The sequence below is a fragment of the Pituophis catenifer genome, unplaced genomic scaffold, assembly GCF_029215685.1.
Source record: "Pituophis catenifer annectens isolate HBS135680 unplaced genomic scaffold, rPitCat1.0.hap2 SCAF_7, whole genome shotgun sequence".
In the NCBI taxonomy this organism is placed as follows: Eukaryota; Metazoa; Chordata; class Lepidosauria; order Squamata; family Colubridae; genus Pituophis; species Pituophis catenifer.
In genome coordinates this window covers 88151915-88165616 of record NW_027256887.1, presented here as the reverse complement: position 1 = coordinate 88165616, position 13702 = coordinate 88151915, and the positions used below count along the sequence as shown (strand labels likewise).

Below are 13702 nucleotides of genomic sequence, written 5' to 3'. Positions count from 1 at the left end.
CCTCTTTTAATATGTTGCTCCATATAACTCCAGTCTTCTCAGAGAAGAAGTTCCATTATCAGAGTAGTCCAAATCAAACATCCGGCATTCAGGTGGCAACGATCACCGCCTAAAGGCCAAGGCGCTTTTCCATGCCAGCTGCCATGCCGGGCAATCATCCCCTTAGCCTTCCCTCTCCGGCCCGCTCGCCCTCCCTCCTCCCGCAGAATCCCAGCACGGCTGCCCATCCAGCCATTAGCGGCAGAAACCAGAGGGGAGAGTAGATTTCCTGAACGATCCGGTGAGATTCTAGCTCGCAAGATCACATGATCGCCCCATTCTGCTTTCTGAACACATCTGCAGCGGCTACCCAGAAAGATTTTTCTAAAACCCGCCAGGTTCGCAACTGAAAATTACATCGGTGGGTTTAGCAGCTTTTGAACAGCTGGCGCCCGCATTTTAATTACGGTTCATTTATTAGACGAACTTACAGGTTGTCCTCGGCTTAACGACCCCAGGAGAGCCCAACGTTTCTGTTGCTAAGCGAGGCATTTGCCAAGTGAGTTTCGCCCTGTTTTTACGACCTTTCTTGCCAACGTCGTTCAACGTCGTTCAGTGAATCCCTGCCGTTGATAAGTTAGTCACCCAGGAATCGGGCTTTCCCCGTCGACTTTGCTGGTGGGAAGGTCGCAAAAGGGGATCCCGTGACCCCTGTCGTAAGTATGGATCCGTTGCCAAGCGTGCCGAATTTTGATCCCGTGACCACGGGGATGCTGCAGAGGTCGTAAGTGTGAAAAAATGGTCCTAAGTCACGTTTTCCCCGTGCCGTCGTAACTTTGAACGGTCACTAAGTGAGATGTTGTAAGTCGAGGACTACCTGTAGATGGCCACCGGACTCACTCCCAGTGACTCAGACTGGCACGCAATTTTAGAAACCCAGAGTTTAAAAAAATCTACATTTTGAGCCCCCCACCTACCCCTCTGCCATCTCTCTTCACCTCCCACATCAGGTGACTTGCTTATCGCCCTAAATTATTCTTGAAGATGAATCCCTGCCAGGAAGGAAGGCCACCTATTCTCCGCAGGATGCCAACCCCGGGGCACAGGATGCCCCTCTGGGATTGAGGAGGGAGGGCAGGCCCAGTGGCTGGCGCTGGGCAGCAAGGACAGCCCGTCCAGAGAGACCTTGGTGCAAATTTTTGCATCGTGGAGCATCTTCCACGTCCTGTCAGGTCAGGCAGGGGGTTATGCCAGCTGCCACTTCGGCACAGCTCCTGGTGAGCAGCTGGCACCGTCTGGATTTGTGCAGGACCCAGTAAATGCTGAAGCCTGGCACGCAAGCAGATCGGCCAACGACAAGCAGATAGAGATTAGCAACCTCAGCGAGCCCGTTGGGTCTAGGGGTGAATGCACCAGGCAAACCCTAACACCCTTCTAGCACTGATGATGTTACTTAGTTGGGTCAGGAAACGTCTGCAAGAAAACAACCAAGCTCAGAGAGCACCAAGGACCCCATGGTCTTTTTCCTCCTCCTCCTCCTCCTCCTCCTCCTCCTCCTCCTCCTCCTCCTCCTCCTCCTCCTCCTCCTCTATTTCACAAACCCCATTCCATTCTAGCATTGATGATATTACCTAGTTGGGTAATGAAACATCTGCAACCAAACAGCCAAACTTAGAAAGCACCAAGGACCCTACTGTTCTCCTCCTCCTCCTCCTCCTCCTCCTCCTGCTCTCCCCAAACCCCACTCCCTTTTAGCACCCATGACATTATGTTTCCCACAGAAACTCAAAGCTTCCCGTTGCCCATCATTCCACTTTGGCCCAGCTCAGCTAGCGAGTGCCACGGAGGCAGGCTGCTGGACTTTGCCAGCCTTCCTTCTGGCTTTTGGTTGTGAGGGGCTAACTAACCGGGCCCCTTCGCCCCTTTCTAGTCCGGGGTGCCCAAAACCTGGTCCCCATCGTCTCTCGCCAGCCCCCTGTGTCCCAATGACCTTCTCAAACAGGGACGCCAGACTTTGCTGCTGAAAGCAGATAATGCGGCCGCGGTAATCCACGGCCAGGAAACAGCTGCGCAGAAAGCTGGCAAGAAGGAAGCTTTGCACCACACAAATGCACACACACACACACACACACAGAGAGAGAGAGAGAGAGAGAGAGATGCACAAAGTATGCACGCACGCATCCTCTCAACCACCGGTCTTGCCGAGAGGTCAAGAAGACCATAAGGTAGTCCTGGCCCACTGGTCTTAAGACTGTGTTGTTCCACAAAGTTGTGAGGTTGCGTGTGACATCACACCCCTGGGGATCAACTCGGGGGTTTATGCTGTATCTTAGGGGATTTTTCCCAAAACAGAGAAGAAACGCAGCTGTCAACTTGCAAAGCTTTCAAGTTGCCATGAGCAGGAGGGAGGGAGAACTGAAGTGCATTCCATACATTATTTCTGACCGCAATCGGAAGGAGGGTGTTAGGTTTCACAGCCAGCCAAAGTGGTTAATTGGAGAATGTGATTTATGACATGGCCAGAGAGGAGGGGAGAGACAGGGTCTTAGGGGAACGTAAATCTACGCAGGATCAGTCCTAACTGCCTCCCAGTATTGCCGGAATGTTGCTCCTAATAAATGAATATATTTCCTTTGAAGTTTGGATCATGGCTCATGAATTAATTAGGGCATCTTTCGGAAACTTGACAGGCAGCATGTTGGTGGACCTGGTCTCCTGGTTTAGCAGGGGGTTGGACTAGAAGATCTCCAAGGTCCCTTCCAGCTATTGATAACAGAGTTGGAAGGGACCTTGGAGGTCTTCTAGTCCAACCCCCCAACTCAAGCAGGAGACCAGATACCATTTCAGACAAATAATAAATGGCTGTCCAGTCTCTTCTTAAAAACCTCCAGTGATAAGAGCACCCACAACTTCTGGTGGCAAGCAGTTCCACAGATTAATTGTTCTCATTGTCAGGAAGTTTCTCCTTAATTCCAGGTTGCTTCTCTCCTTGATTAGTTTCCATCCATTACTTCTTGTCCCGCCTTCAGGTGCGTTGGAAAATAGCTTGGCCCCCTCCTCCCTGTGGCATCCCTCAAATATTGGAAGACTGCTATCCTGTCTCCCCTGGTCCTCCTCTTCACCCATGCCCAGTTCCGGCAACCGTATGTTTGATCCTATGTTTTAGCCTCCAGTCCCCCCACTCATCCTGGTTGCTCTTCTCTGCACCCTTTTCCAGAGTCTCAACGTCTTTTTTTTTTATAGTGTGGTGACCAATACTGGACGCAGTACTCCAGGTGTGGCCTTACTAAGGTTTTAGAGTGGTGTTAGTAACTCCCTTGATCTTGACTGTATCCCTCTGTCAATGCAATTTAGGATTGCGTTGGCTTTTTTTTTTTTTTTTTGGCAGCACATGGCTGGCTCGTATTTAAGCGATCGTCCGTCAGGACTCCCCAGATCCCTCTCACAGCTCCTACTCCCGAGCCTTGCGTGTTCTCCTCCCAAACCCTGGTGCGAAGTGCAAAGGAGAGTAAAGGGATTGTAACTTTAATCCCACACACACACACACACACAAAAAAATCTACAATCCCAGGCTTCACACCGACTGACGTCTGCCAGTAGATTAAGGCTAATCAGGGGGGTCAGCTCAGGCGCAGGGACAATCCGAGGCTCAATTCCTGGGTCTCTGGAGCTTTCGTCCTGTCCCTCCTGAGGACAGCCAGATCAGCCTTTGGGGAGTGGGGGGCAGGAGATTCAAAGGACTTCCTTCTCTCCACCCCCCCTTGTTGCCCACCCCTCTCCTCCCAGCCCCACCGCCCCCTAAACCGTTGCGTCAAATGGCGAGGTGGTTTTGACTTAATAATCCTTCTGCAATGAAGGTCACCAGAGATGGTCTGAGTGCTTCCCAGATTTGGGGGTTCGGTTCGGAATGGGGGAACAATCTGGTTGTTTTAGAACAGGGGTCTCCAACTTTAGCAACTTTAAGCCTGCCGGACTTCAACTCCCAGAATTCCCCAGCCAGCTGACTAGGGAATTCTGGGAGTTGAAGTCCACAAGTCTTAGTTTGGAGACCCTGGCATGGCCGACTAGGGAATTCTGGGAGTTGAAGTCCACAAGTGTTAGTTTGGAGACCCTGGCATGGCCGACTAGGGAATTCTGGGAGTTGAAGTCCACAAGTCTTAGTTTGGAGACCCCCGACATGGCTGACTAGGGAATTCTGGGAGTTGAAGTCCGCCAGGCTTAAAGTTGCCAAGGTTGGAGACCCCTGTTTTAGAAGGTTACCCCTTTTATACTCTGGTTTTATTTTATTCTTCACCCCCCCCTTTCCTAAATTCAATGGCCCATTCCCCCTATATTTGTCTTCGCTTTCTTCCTTCCGTTTATTTTTTTTCCCACCCTTTGGTCAAGGCGATCAACTCCAGGCAGTCCTCTGCTTAACGACCCCAGTCGAGCCCAAAAGCTACATTGTTAAGTGAGAAATTTATTAAGTGAGCTTCGCCCCGTTTTACGGCTTTCCTTGCTGCCTTTGTTAAGTGAATTGCTGCATTTGTTAAGTGAGTCACACGGTTTGTTAAGTGAATCTGGTTTTTCCCCTTTGACTTTGCCGGTCAGAAGGTCACAAAAGGGGATCACGTGACCCCAGGGACTCTGCAACCATCATAAATGTGAGTCAGCATCCGCGTGTAATTCACATGGCCGTGGGGGATGCTGCAATTATGGTCGTAAGTGTGAAAACTGTCTTCAGTCATTTTTTTTTTAGTGCCGTCGTAACTTCGAACGGTCACTAAACGAACTGTTGTAAATTGAGGGCTACCTGTACAGCAGTTCAGTTCAACTTACAGCAATTCATTTAGTGACCGCTGAGAGTTACAACGGCACTGAAAAAAGTAACCTAAGATCGTTTTTCACACTTACAACCGTTACCGCATCCCCCGAGTCACGTGATCAAAATTCAAAGCAGCCTCCATTACCGTCGTAAGGCGAGGACTACCTGCATTGGTTTGCTTAGTGCATTCACTTAATGACCCTCCAAAAACGTTGTAAAGTCACATCCTATCCGCTTTATGACTGTCCCAGCAAGCTCCATCAAGGTTGTAAGTCGAGGACTGCCTGTATTGTTTTGCTTAATGACCTCACCGTTCCCCTAACACCCACCACAAAAAAAGCTAAATAAGGTCACATGACTGATCCACTTTACGACCATCGCAGCAGGCTCCATTACAGTCCTAAGCCGACGACTACCTGTATTGGCTTGCTTAGCAACCTCTGCATTCACTTAATGACTGCCCCAATGATGTCCTAAGGTCACACAAGTGATCCGCTTTAGGACTGTCGCAGCAAGCACCATCACGGTCATAAGTCAAGGACGGCCTGTATTGGTTCGCTTAATGACCTCGGCATTCCCTTAACGGCTACCACAAGGAACCTAGCCAGGTCACAGGACTGATCCGCTTTACGACCGTCACGGCAGGCTCCATTCCGGTTGTAAATCGGGGACTACCTGTGAGAAGCATCCTGCTGGTGGGGTGGATGGGCGAGCGCAGTTGGGGAGGGGCGGGGGAGGCCTCCCTGCTCAATAGGGTTGAAGGCGATGTGGGGTGAAAGTCACTCGAGGAATGAGGAAGAGCAGGTTTGGGGGGCATTTCAACATCTCAACTTCAGAAAGAAATCAAAAAATCTGCTGGAAATCCTCACCTTTTGATCTCACTGCCTTCCCCCCCCCAACACCGATGGCGCTTTTCCAATAAATCTTAATTATGTCCCTTTGAAGATTGGAGGGGCTGCCCCCCAACTCAACCCCCTTTTTAATCAGCTAGGCCTATGATGGAGCCATATCAGTGGGCACGCGAGCTCAGCTCCGGTGTGCATGCGCACACCGGCCAGCTGATTTTTGGGCCTTCTGGGTCCCACCGGAAGTCGGCAAGCAGGCCGATTCGGCCTCCGGAAGGCCTCTTGGAAGGGGGGGAGGCCGTTTTCACCCTCCTCAGGCTCCTAGAAAGGCTCTGGAGCCTGGGGAGAGCGAAAAACAGGCCTTCCGCTCCCATTAGAAGTCGGCAAACAAGCCATTCCCGGCCTCCAGAGGGCCTCCAGGGAGGTTGGGGAGTTGTTTTTGCCCTCCCCAGGCTCCTAGAAAGGCTCTGGAGTCTGGGGAGAGCGAAAAACAGGCCTTCCGCTCCCATTAGAAGTCAGCAAACAAGCCATTCCCGGCCTCCAGAGGGGCCTCCAGGGAGGTTGGGGAGTTGTTTTTGCCCTCCCCAGGCTCCTAGAAAGGCTCTGGAGCCTGGGGAGAGCGAAAAACGGGCCTACTACATGCCAAAAGCGGGGGAGTGCCGGGGAGGGTGTCACATGCGCATGAACGGGGGTTGGGGCACATAGAATTACGGGTATGGGCACGTGTGTGCATGACCCCCCGCGCTCCCCCCGCTTTTGGCACGCAATGGCAAAAAGGTTAGCCATCACTGAGCTAGGCAGAGGGAAGAATTCCTCCGTGGCAACACAACCCCCAGACCGACAAAAAAAAAAAATGCCTCCGGAGGTTGTGGGGGCTCCATCCCTGGAGGTTTTTGAGAAGAGATTGGACAGCCATTTGTCTGGAGTGGAATAGGATCTGCTGTTTGAGCGGGGGGCTGGACTAGAAGACCTCCAAGGTCCCTTCCGACTCTTATGATCAATTCTGCGTTCTGTTTAGGACAGTGATGGCTAACCTTTTCGCCATCGCGTGCCAGGAGGGGGAGGGCAGGGGGTGGTGTTACGTGCGCGCGTGCCCACACCTATAATTCTATGTGCCCCGTGCATGCGTGTGTGACCCCCCCGCCCCCCGCTCCCAGCACGCAATGGCTCAGTAGGCCCATTTTTCTCTCTCGCTTGGCTCCAGGGCCTTTCTAGGAGTCTGGGGAGGGAGAAAACAGCCTTCCCCACCCCCCGGAGGCCCTCCAGAGGCCAAAAATGGCCCATTTGCCAACTTCCTGTCCTACCGGAAGTTGGCAAATGGGCCATTTCTGGCCTCCAGGACATGGGGAAGGCCATTTTCGCCCTCCCCAGACTCCTAGAAAGGCTCTGGAGGCTGGGGACAGCAAAAAACAGGCCTTCCCCACCACCCACCAAGGCCCTCCGGAGGCAGGAAACAGCCTGTTTTCCTACTTCTGGTGGGCCCAGAAGGCCGCGCCGGAGCTGAGCTCGCGTGCCCACTGACATGGCTACGCGTGCCACCTGTGGCACGCGTGCCATAGGTTCGCCATCACGGGCTTAGGCGAACGAAGGAGAAATTTCCTGCGAATGGAAACACTTAAATCAGTGGAAACGACTTGCCTCCAGAAGTTGTGGGTGCTTCATTTTTTTTAAAAAGAGATTGGACAGCCGTTTATCCAAACGATACAGGATCTCCTGCTTGATCCAGAGGGGTTGGGCTAGATGACCTCCCAGGTCCCTTCCAAGCCTGTTATTCTGAAAGGGTTAGGATAAAGTCCCGAACCTCTTTGGCCAAGTAGTCTGTTTTTATTTTCTCTGGCATGACTGTCCTCCCTGCCCAGTGGGTTGCCTCAGGTCACATCTCTGATGACCACAGAATCTTGGGGTCGGAAGGGACCTCGGAGGTCTTCTAGACCGACCCCCTACTCGAGCAGGAGATCCTATTCTGTTTGTGGTTCAATGCCATAAAGAGGGTCTTCGGGTTGGATTGGAAACCAGCTCCTTCGCATACTAGAACGGGCTATACGGGTACAACCCCAATTTAGCCTGTTGTTTAAGTGAGTTCGGTCCCATTTTACGACTGACTCACATTTATGACAGTTGCAGTGTCCTGGAGTCACGTCATCCCCTTTTGCAAATTCCTGACCAGCAAAGTCAATGGGGAGGCCAGATTCACTTAGCAACCGTGTTACCAACTCAACAACTCCGGTGATTCGCTTAACAACTACGGCAGGAAAGGTCGTAAAATGAGACGGAGTTCATTTAACAACTGTCTTGTTTAGTAGTGGAAATTTTGGGCTCAACTGGGGGCTCTGCGTACTGATGCAATGGTGGTCCTTAATTTACAACTGCAATTGAGACTAAAACGATAGGATTTTTTAAAAAATCTAATTTTTTTCCACCACGACCGCTTTACGACCGTCACGGCAGAGCTTGGGATTTACCTGCTGTTTTCCCCAATTCGGTCTATTTCCTCATGCAATACACCTGAACTGGGGCAGGCGACAGGTGTCCGAAAAATCAAAGCCAGTTTTGGTGTGCAGGTGCATAACCACAAAAGAGAAAACGGGAGGTTGCGTGCGAGGGCCTGCAGATGGAGCAAAGGAAAGAGGTTGCAGCTGCCCAGAGAATCAGGCAGGGAAGAATGCAAAGCCTCTCAGAATCACAGTCGGAAGGGACCTCGGAGGTCTTCTAGTCCAACCCCCTGCTCAGGCAGGAACCCCTATATACCATTTCAGACAAATGGTTGCCCAATCTCTTCTTAAAAACCTCCAGTGATGGGGAAGGAAAGAAAGAGGGTGGGAGGGAGGAAGGAAAGAAGGGAGGAGAGAAAAGGGGAAGGAAGGAACAGGGAGGAAGGAAGGAAGGAAGGAAGGAAGGAAGGAAGGAAGGAAGGAAGGAAGGAAGGAAGGAAGGAAAAAGAATAGCAGAATAACAGAGTTGGAAGGGACCTCAGAGGTCTTCTAGTCCAACCCCCTGCTCAGGCAGGAACCCCTATATACCATTTCAGACACATGGTTGCCCAATCTCTTCTTAAAAACCTCCAGTGATGGGGAAGGAAAGAAAGAGGGTGGGAGGGAGGAAGGAAAGAAGGGAGGAGAGAAAAGGGGAAGGAAGGAACAGGGAGGAAGGAAGGAAGGAAGGAAGGAAGGAAGGAAGGAAGGAAGGAAGGAAGGAAGGAAGGAAGGAAGGAAGGAAAAAGAATAGCAGAATAACAGAGTTGGAAGGGACCTCGGAGGTCTTCTAGTCCAACCCCCTGCTCAGGCAGGAACCCCTATATACCATTTCAGACACATGGTTGCCCAATCTCTTCTTAAAAACCTCCAGTGATGGGGAAGGAAAGAAAGAGGGTGGGAGGGAGGGAGGAAAGAAGGAAGGAGAGAAAAGGGGAAGGGAGGAGCAAAAGGGAAGGGAAGGAGGAAGAAAGGAAGGAAGGAAAAAGGGAAGGAGAGAAAAGGGAAGGAAGGAACAGGAAGGAAGGAAGGAAGGAAGGAAGGAAGGAAGGAAGGAAGGAAGGAAGGAAGGAAAAAGAATAGCAGAAGAACAGAGTCGGAAGGGACCTCGGAGGTCTTCTAGTCCAACCCCCAGCTCAGGCAGGAAACCCTAGATACCATTTCAGACAAATGGTTGCCCAATCTCTTCTTAAAAACCTCCAGTGATGGGGAAGGAAAGAAAGAGGGTGGGAGGGAGGAAGGAAAGAAGGGAGGAGAGAAAAGGGGAAGGGAGGAGCAAAAGGGAAGGGAGGGAGGAAGGAAGGAAAAAAGGAAGGAGAGAAAAGGGGAAGGAAGGAACAGGGAGGAAGGAAGGAAGGAAGGAAGGAAGGAAGGGAGGAAGGAAGGAAGGAAGGAAGGAAGGAAGGAAAAAGAATAGCAGAATAACAGAGTTGGAAGGGACCTCGGAGGTCTTCTAGTCCAACCCCCTGCTCAGGCAGGAACCCCTATATACCATTTCAGACACATGGTTGCCCAATCTCTTCTTAAAAACCTCCAGTGATGGGGAAGGAAAGAAAGAGGGTGGGAGGGAGGGAGGAAAGAAGGAAGGAGAGAAAAGGGGAAGGGAGGAGCAAAAGGGAAGGGAAGGAGGAAGAAAGGAAGGAAGGAAAAAGGGAAGGAGAGAAAAGGGAAGGAAGGAACAGGAAGGAAGGAAGGAAGGAAGGAAGGAAGGAAGGAAGGAAGGAAGGAAGGAAGGAAAAAGAATAGCAGAAGAACAGAGTCGGAAGGGACCTCGGAGGTCTTCTAGTCCAACCCCCAGCTCAGGCAGGAAACCCTAGATACCATTTCAGACAGATGGTACAGGTAGTCCTCGACCACAATTGAGCCCCCTGTTTCTGTTGTTAAGCGAGACATTTCTTAAGTGAGTTTCGCCCCATTGTACAACCTTTCTGGCCACAGCCGTTAAGTGAATCACTGCGGTTGATAAAAGTTAGTAACCCAGTTGTTAAGTGAATCCGGCTTCCCCCAGGTTGTCAGAAGGTCGCAAAAAAGGATCGCAGGACCCTGGGACACAGCAACGGTCATAAGTACAGAGCGGTTGCCAAGCCTCTGAATTTTGATCACATGACCATGGGGATGCTGCAAAGCTCATAACTTCTACATATGTAACCTCGACGTATGACCTCAATCGAGCCTAAAATTACTCTTAACCTCTTACGCATTTGTTAAGTGAGCTTTGCTCCATTTTATGACCTTTCTTGACCCTGTGAATCCCTGCAGTAGTAATACGGTTGTTCAGTGAATCCGGCTTCCTCATTGACTTTGCTTGTAAGAAGGTCGCAAAAGGGGATCACGTGACCGTCATAAATATGAGCCAGCTGCCAAGTGGCTGAATTTTGATCATGTGACCACAGGAAGGCTGCAACGGTCCTAAGTGGGAGGGAAAAACGGTCATGTGACTTTTTTCAGTGCTGTGGTCACTTTGAACGGTAGCTAAACAAACTGTTGTAAGTCTAGGACTATCCCGCTGGCCAAAATAACTATCTTTATTCCCTCAATTTTTTCCCCAGGCCTGGTCCAGATCCCAGTGAGCATGTACCAGACGGTCGTCACCAGCCTCGCCCAGGGGAACGGCCCCGTTCAGGTGGCCATGGCCCCCGTGACTGCCAGGATCACCGACAGCACCGTCACCATGGACGGCCAGGCGGTGGAAGTGGTCACGCTAGAACAGTGACAGCCGACCAAGGCCAGATTGTGATGCCACAGCTTCTTCCTCTCTTCTCCGATTTTTCTACACCTCTCCGGAAATGCAATCAGGAAGCGTTGGGAGTCTCACAACTTTGGACTACGCAACCCAGAGCGGGAAAAGGGCGTGTGCCTGCTGGGTCATCGAGCGGACCCACCTGCTCCCATAGGAGCGAGGAGGCTCGTCCGGACAGGTTACGCCCCGGCTTTCTTTGCATGGATCGCCCGTTCCGAAGAAGGGCGAGGATCGGAAAGCTTTCCTGCCCTCTGTTTGTGAAGTCGGGGCCCAGGCCCCCCCTCCCTGGCGGACCCTCACCGTCCCACCATTCCCACCGAGCTCACCCCTACCGTCCTCACCTCGAGAATTTAGGGCTGTTTTTCTCGTACGGACAAGAATTTCCCGCGAGGACGAGAAACGTTGATGGACGAGAATTTCGCACGAAAACGAGAAACGACGGGCGGGAATTTCATGCGAGGACGAGAAATGTCGCGACGTCTTATGGGAAAAGACCCTTTTTTTTTTCCTCGAAAAGGCGCCCCGGGAAAATCGCATCTCCCGGAGAAGGCGGTGATCCTGTTATCTGCCGATTCTGGACCTGCGTCCAGGACTCTTTGGTAGCCAGGTGGCATCGGAGCTCCCTCCTTTCCGTTGGAAAGTCCAAGTTAGATGGCTCATCCGAGAATCCTTCGCTGACCTGTTTTGGCTCTCTTCCACCTCAGCCCTCGCCAGTTGTGAAAGGTCGAAAGAAAGAGGCAGGGGGCACGCTGCAAAGAGGGTATCCCCTTCCTCTCGATTCCTCCCCCCCCCCCCCGGCCCCTGTTTTTGAGCCACAGACCCTCAAAATAATCTTTCCCAGGGTGGTTTCAAAGGCCGCGCCGGCCATTCTGATTTTGGATCCCTTTCCCATCAATGGGTTTCCCCTCGTATGGATGGTGCCTAGCCGGAAACCTTCCTAAAAAAACCCTTTCTCAGTTAAGACCCCTGTGGGGCAGTCCTGGCCCTCCACCCCATGACCCATCATCCTTGCCAGTAGCTCTTGGCCACTGGCATCCAAGTGCACTCATGCAAAGGTGTGATGTCTTCCTGTTCCCCCTCCCTCCCTCCTTTTTTCCTTTCTTTCTTCTTTCCTCCCTCCCTCCCTCTATTCCCTCTTTCTCTTCCCTCCCTCTTTTCTTCCTCTTTCCTTTTTTCCTTCCTTTCTTTCCTCCCTCCCTCTCTCCAGTCCCTCTCTTCCTCTCTCCCTCTTTTCTTCCTCTTTCCTTTTTTCCTTTCTTCTTTCCTCCCTCCCTCCCTCTCTCTAATCCCTCTCTTTCTCTCCCCTCCCTTCTGTCCCTCTCTCCATTCCCTCTCTTTTCCTCCCTCTTCCCTTTTCTGCTTTCCTTCTTCCCTCCTATTTTCTACTTTTCTCCCCTCCCTTCTGTCCCTCTCTCTATTTCCTCTCTTTTCCTTCCTTCCTTCCTCCCTCCCTCTTTCCTTCCTTCCCTTCCTTTTTTCTTCCCTTCCTTCCTCCCTCTCTTTCTCTCCCCTCCCCTCCCTCTTTCCTTCCTTCCCTCCCTCCTTCCTTCCTCCCTCCCTCCCTCCTTCCTTCCTTCTTTCCTCCCTGCCCACGGATGACCCCTGAATAGCCCGGGGTGGGTGGGAGGGAAACGGCCCTTGAATGGGTGGGTGAAAAGCAGCTCATCCCCACCTAAGGTTCGACTGAGCAGTTATATCTCCCATTTCAGGGGGCTTCCAGGGAGACCCCCTGCCACCCACTCCTGAAAATTGCTGGAAAAAAACCCATCCACTCCGTCTTTCCTCATGGAGACACCCACAGTATTTAACTGCCTTCTTCTGTCCTTTGACGCAGAATACCATTTTGCAAAAAAAGTCAGTTTTTCAAGCTGACTCCTCTCTCTCTCTCTCTCCTTCCCCACCGGTCTCTTTCCAGGTTCGTGTCTTTTAAACCTGGCTTCTTTTTCTCGATTTAAAACAAGGAGAGAGGGGTGGGGGGGGGAAAAGAGAGGATAACCTACGAGGGTCCTTTGTAGACATATTTTCTTCCGGACGTAAATCGAGGAGAAGTTTTCCTTCCCAGGTCTTTGCTTTTGATTTTTCTTTTGATTTTTGGTTGTCGTCGTTTTTCATTTTTTAAATATTATTTTTTATTGTCGTTGTAAAGAGACGTCAGATGTGACTTTAAAGTTGGTGTTCCTTTTTATGTTTCTTTTTCCCCTCCCCGGTGACAGAATAAAGTTCTGATAGACTGAGAAATTATTTCCCTGAGACCCAAAGAAGAAAAAGAAAAATCCTCTTTTCCTGCCACTACTGTCAAAAGCATGGGGTTTCCCTGTTGTTTCCCCCAATTCTGTCTATTTCCTCATTCAATAAATTGTTACAGATGTGTCCAGAGGTTGCCCTTCGTTCACATTTCTTTTGTCTATTGCCCAGGACAAAGTCACAAAGGGGTTGGCTTATCCCACATGCGTCTCCAAACTTGAAGACTTGTGGACTTCAACTCCCAGAATTCCCTAGTCAGCCATGCCAGAGGTTCAAAGTTCAAGACTTATAGACCTCAACTCCCAGAATTCCCTAGTCAACTGGCTGGGGAATTCTGGGAATTGAAGTCCACAACTCTTAAAAGTTGACAAATTTGGAGACCCCTCCGGAATCACTGCAGCTATGATGTGAATGTGGCTTCCCTGTTGACTTCTCTGCTTGTCAAAAAAAGGAGATCCCCTAACCACGGGGTGTTGCCACCGTCATAAATACGAGTCAGTGGCTAAGCGGCCAGGTTTTGATAACATCATGCTGCAATTGTCCTGTGTGAAAAATAGTCACGTTGCTTTTTTTCACTGCCCTTGTAAACCGGTCACTAAACGAAAGTGTGTAAGTCGAG

The 13702-nt window shown here is 51.0% G+C and overlaps 1 protein-coding gene across 4 annotated transcripts in view; it reads left to right on the top strand.

Annotated features, from left to right (window-relative positions):
• The window catches only part of NRF1 (nuclear respiratory factor 1), a 55641-nt gene extending 42425 nt beyond the window's left edge, over positions 1–13216 (top strand). For 3 of the 4 annotated variants that reach the window (XM_070947194.1, XM_070947192.1, XM_070947193.1), the window contains exons 11-12: positions 3009–3122; positions 10649–13216. In XM_070947194.1, coding sequence (XP_070803295.1) covers positions 3009–3122; positions 10649–10812 — 278 coding nt within the window. In that variant the 3' untranslated portion in view covers positions 10813–13216. The remainder of the gene's footprint in view (positions 1–3008; positions 3123–10648) is intronic. The other variant, XM_070947195.1, reaches the window with a different exon arrangement.
• The last annotated feature ends 486 nt before the right edge of the window (positions 13217–13702 follow it).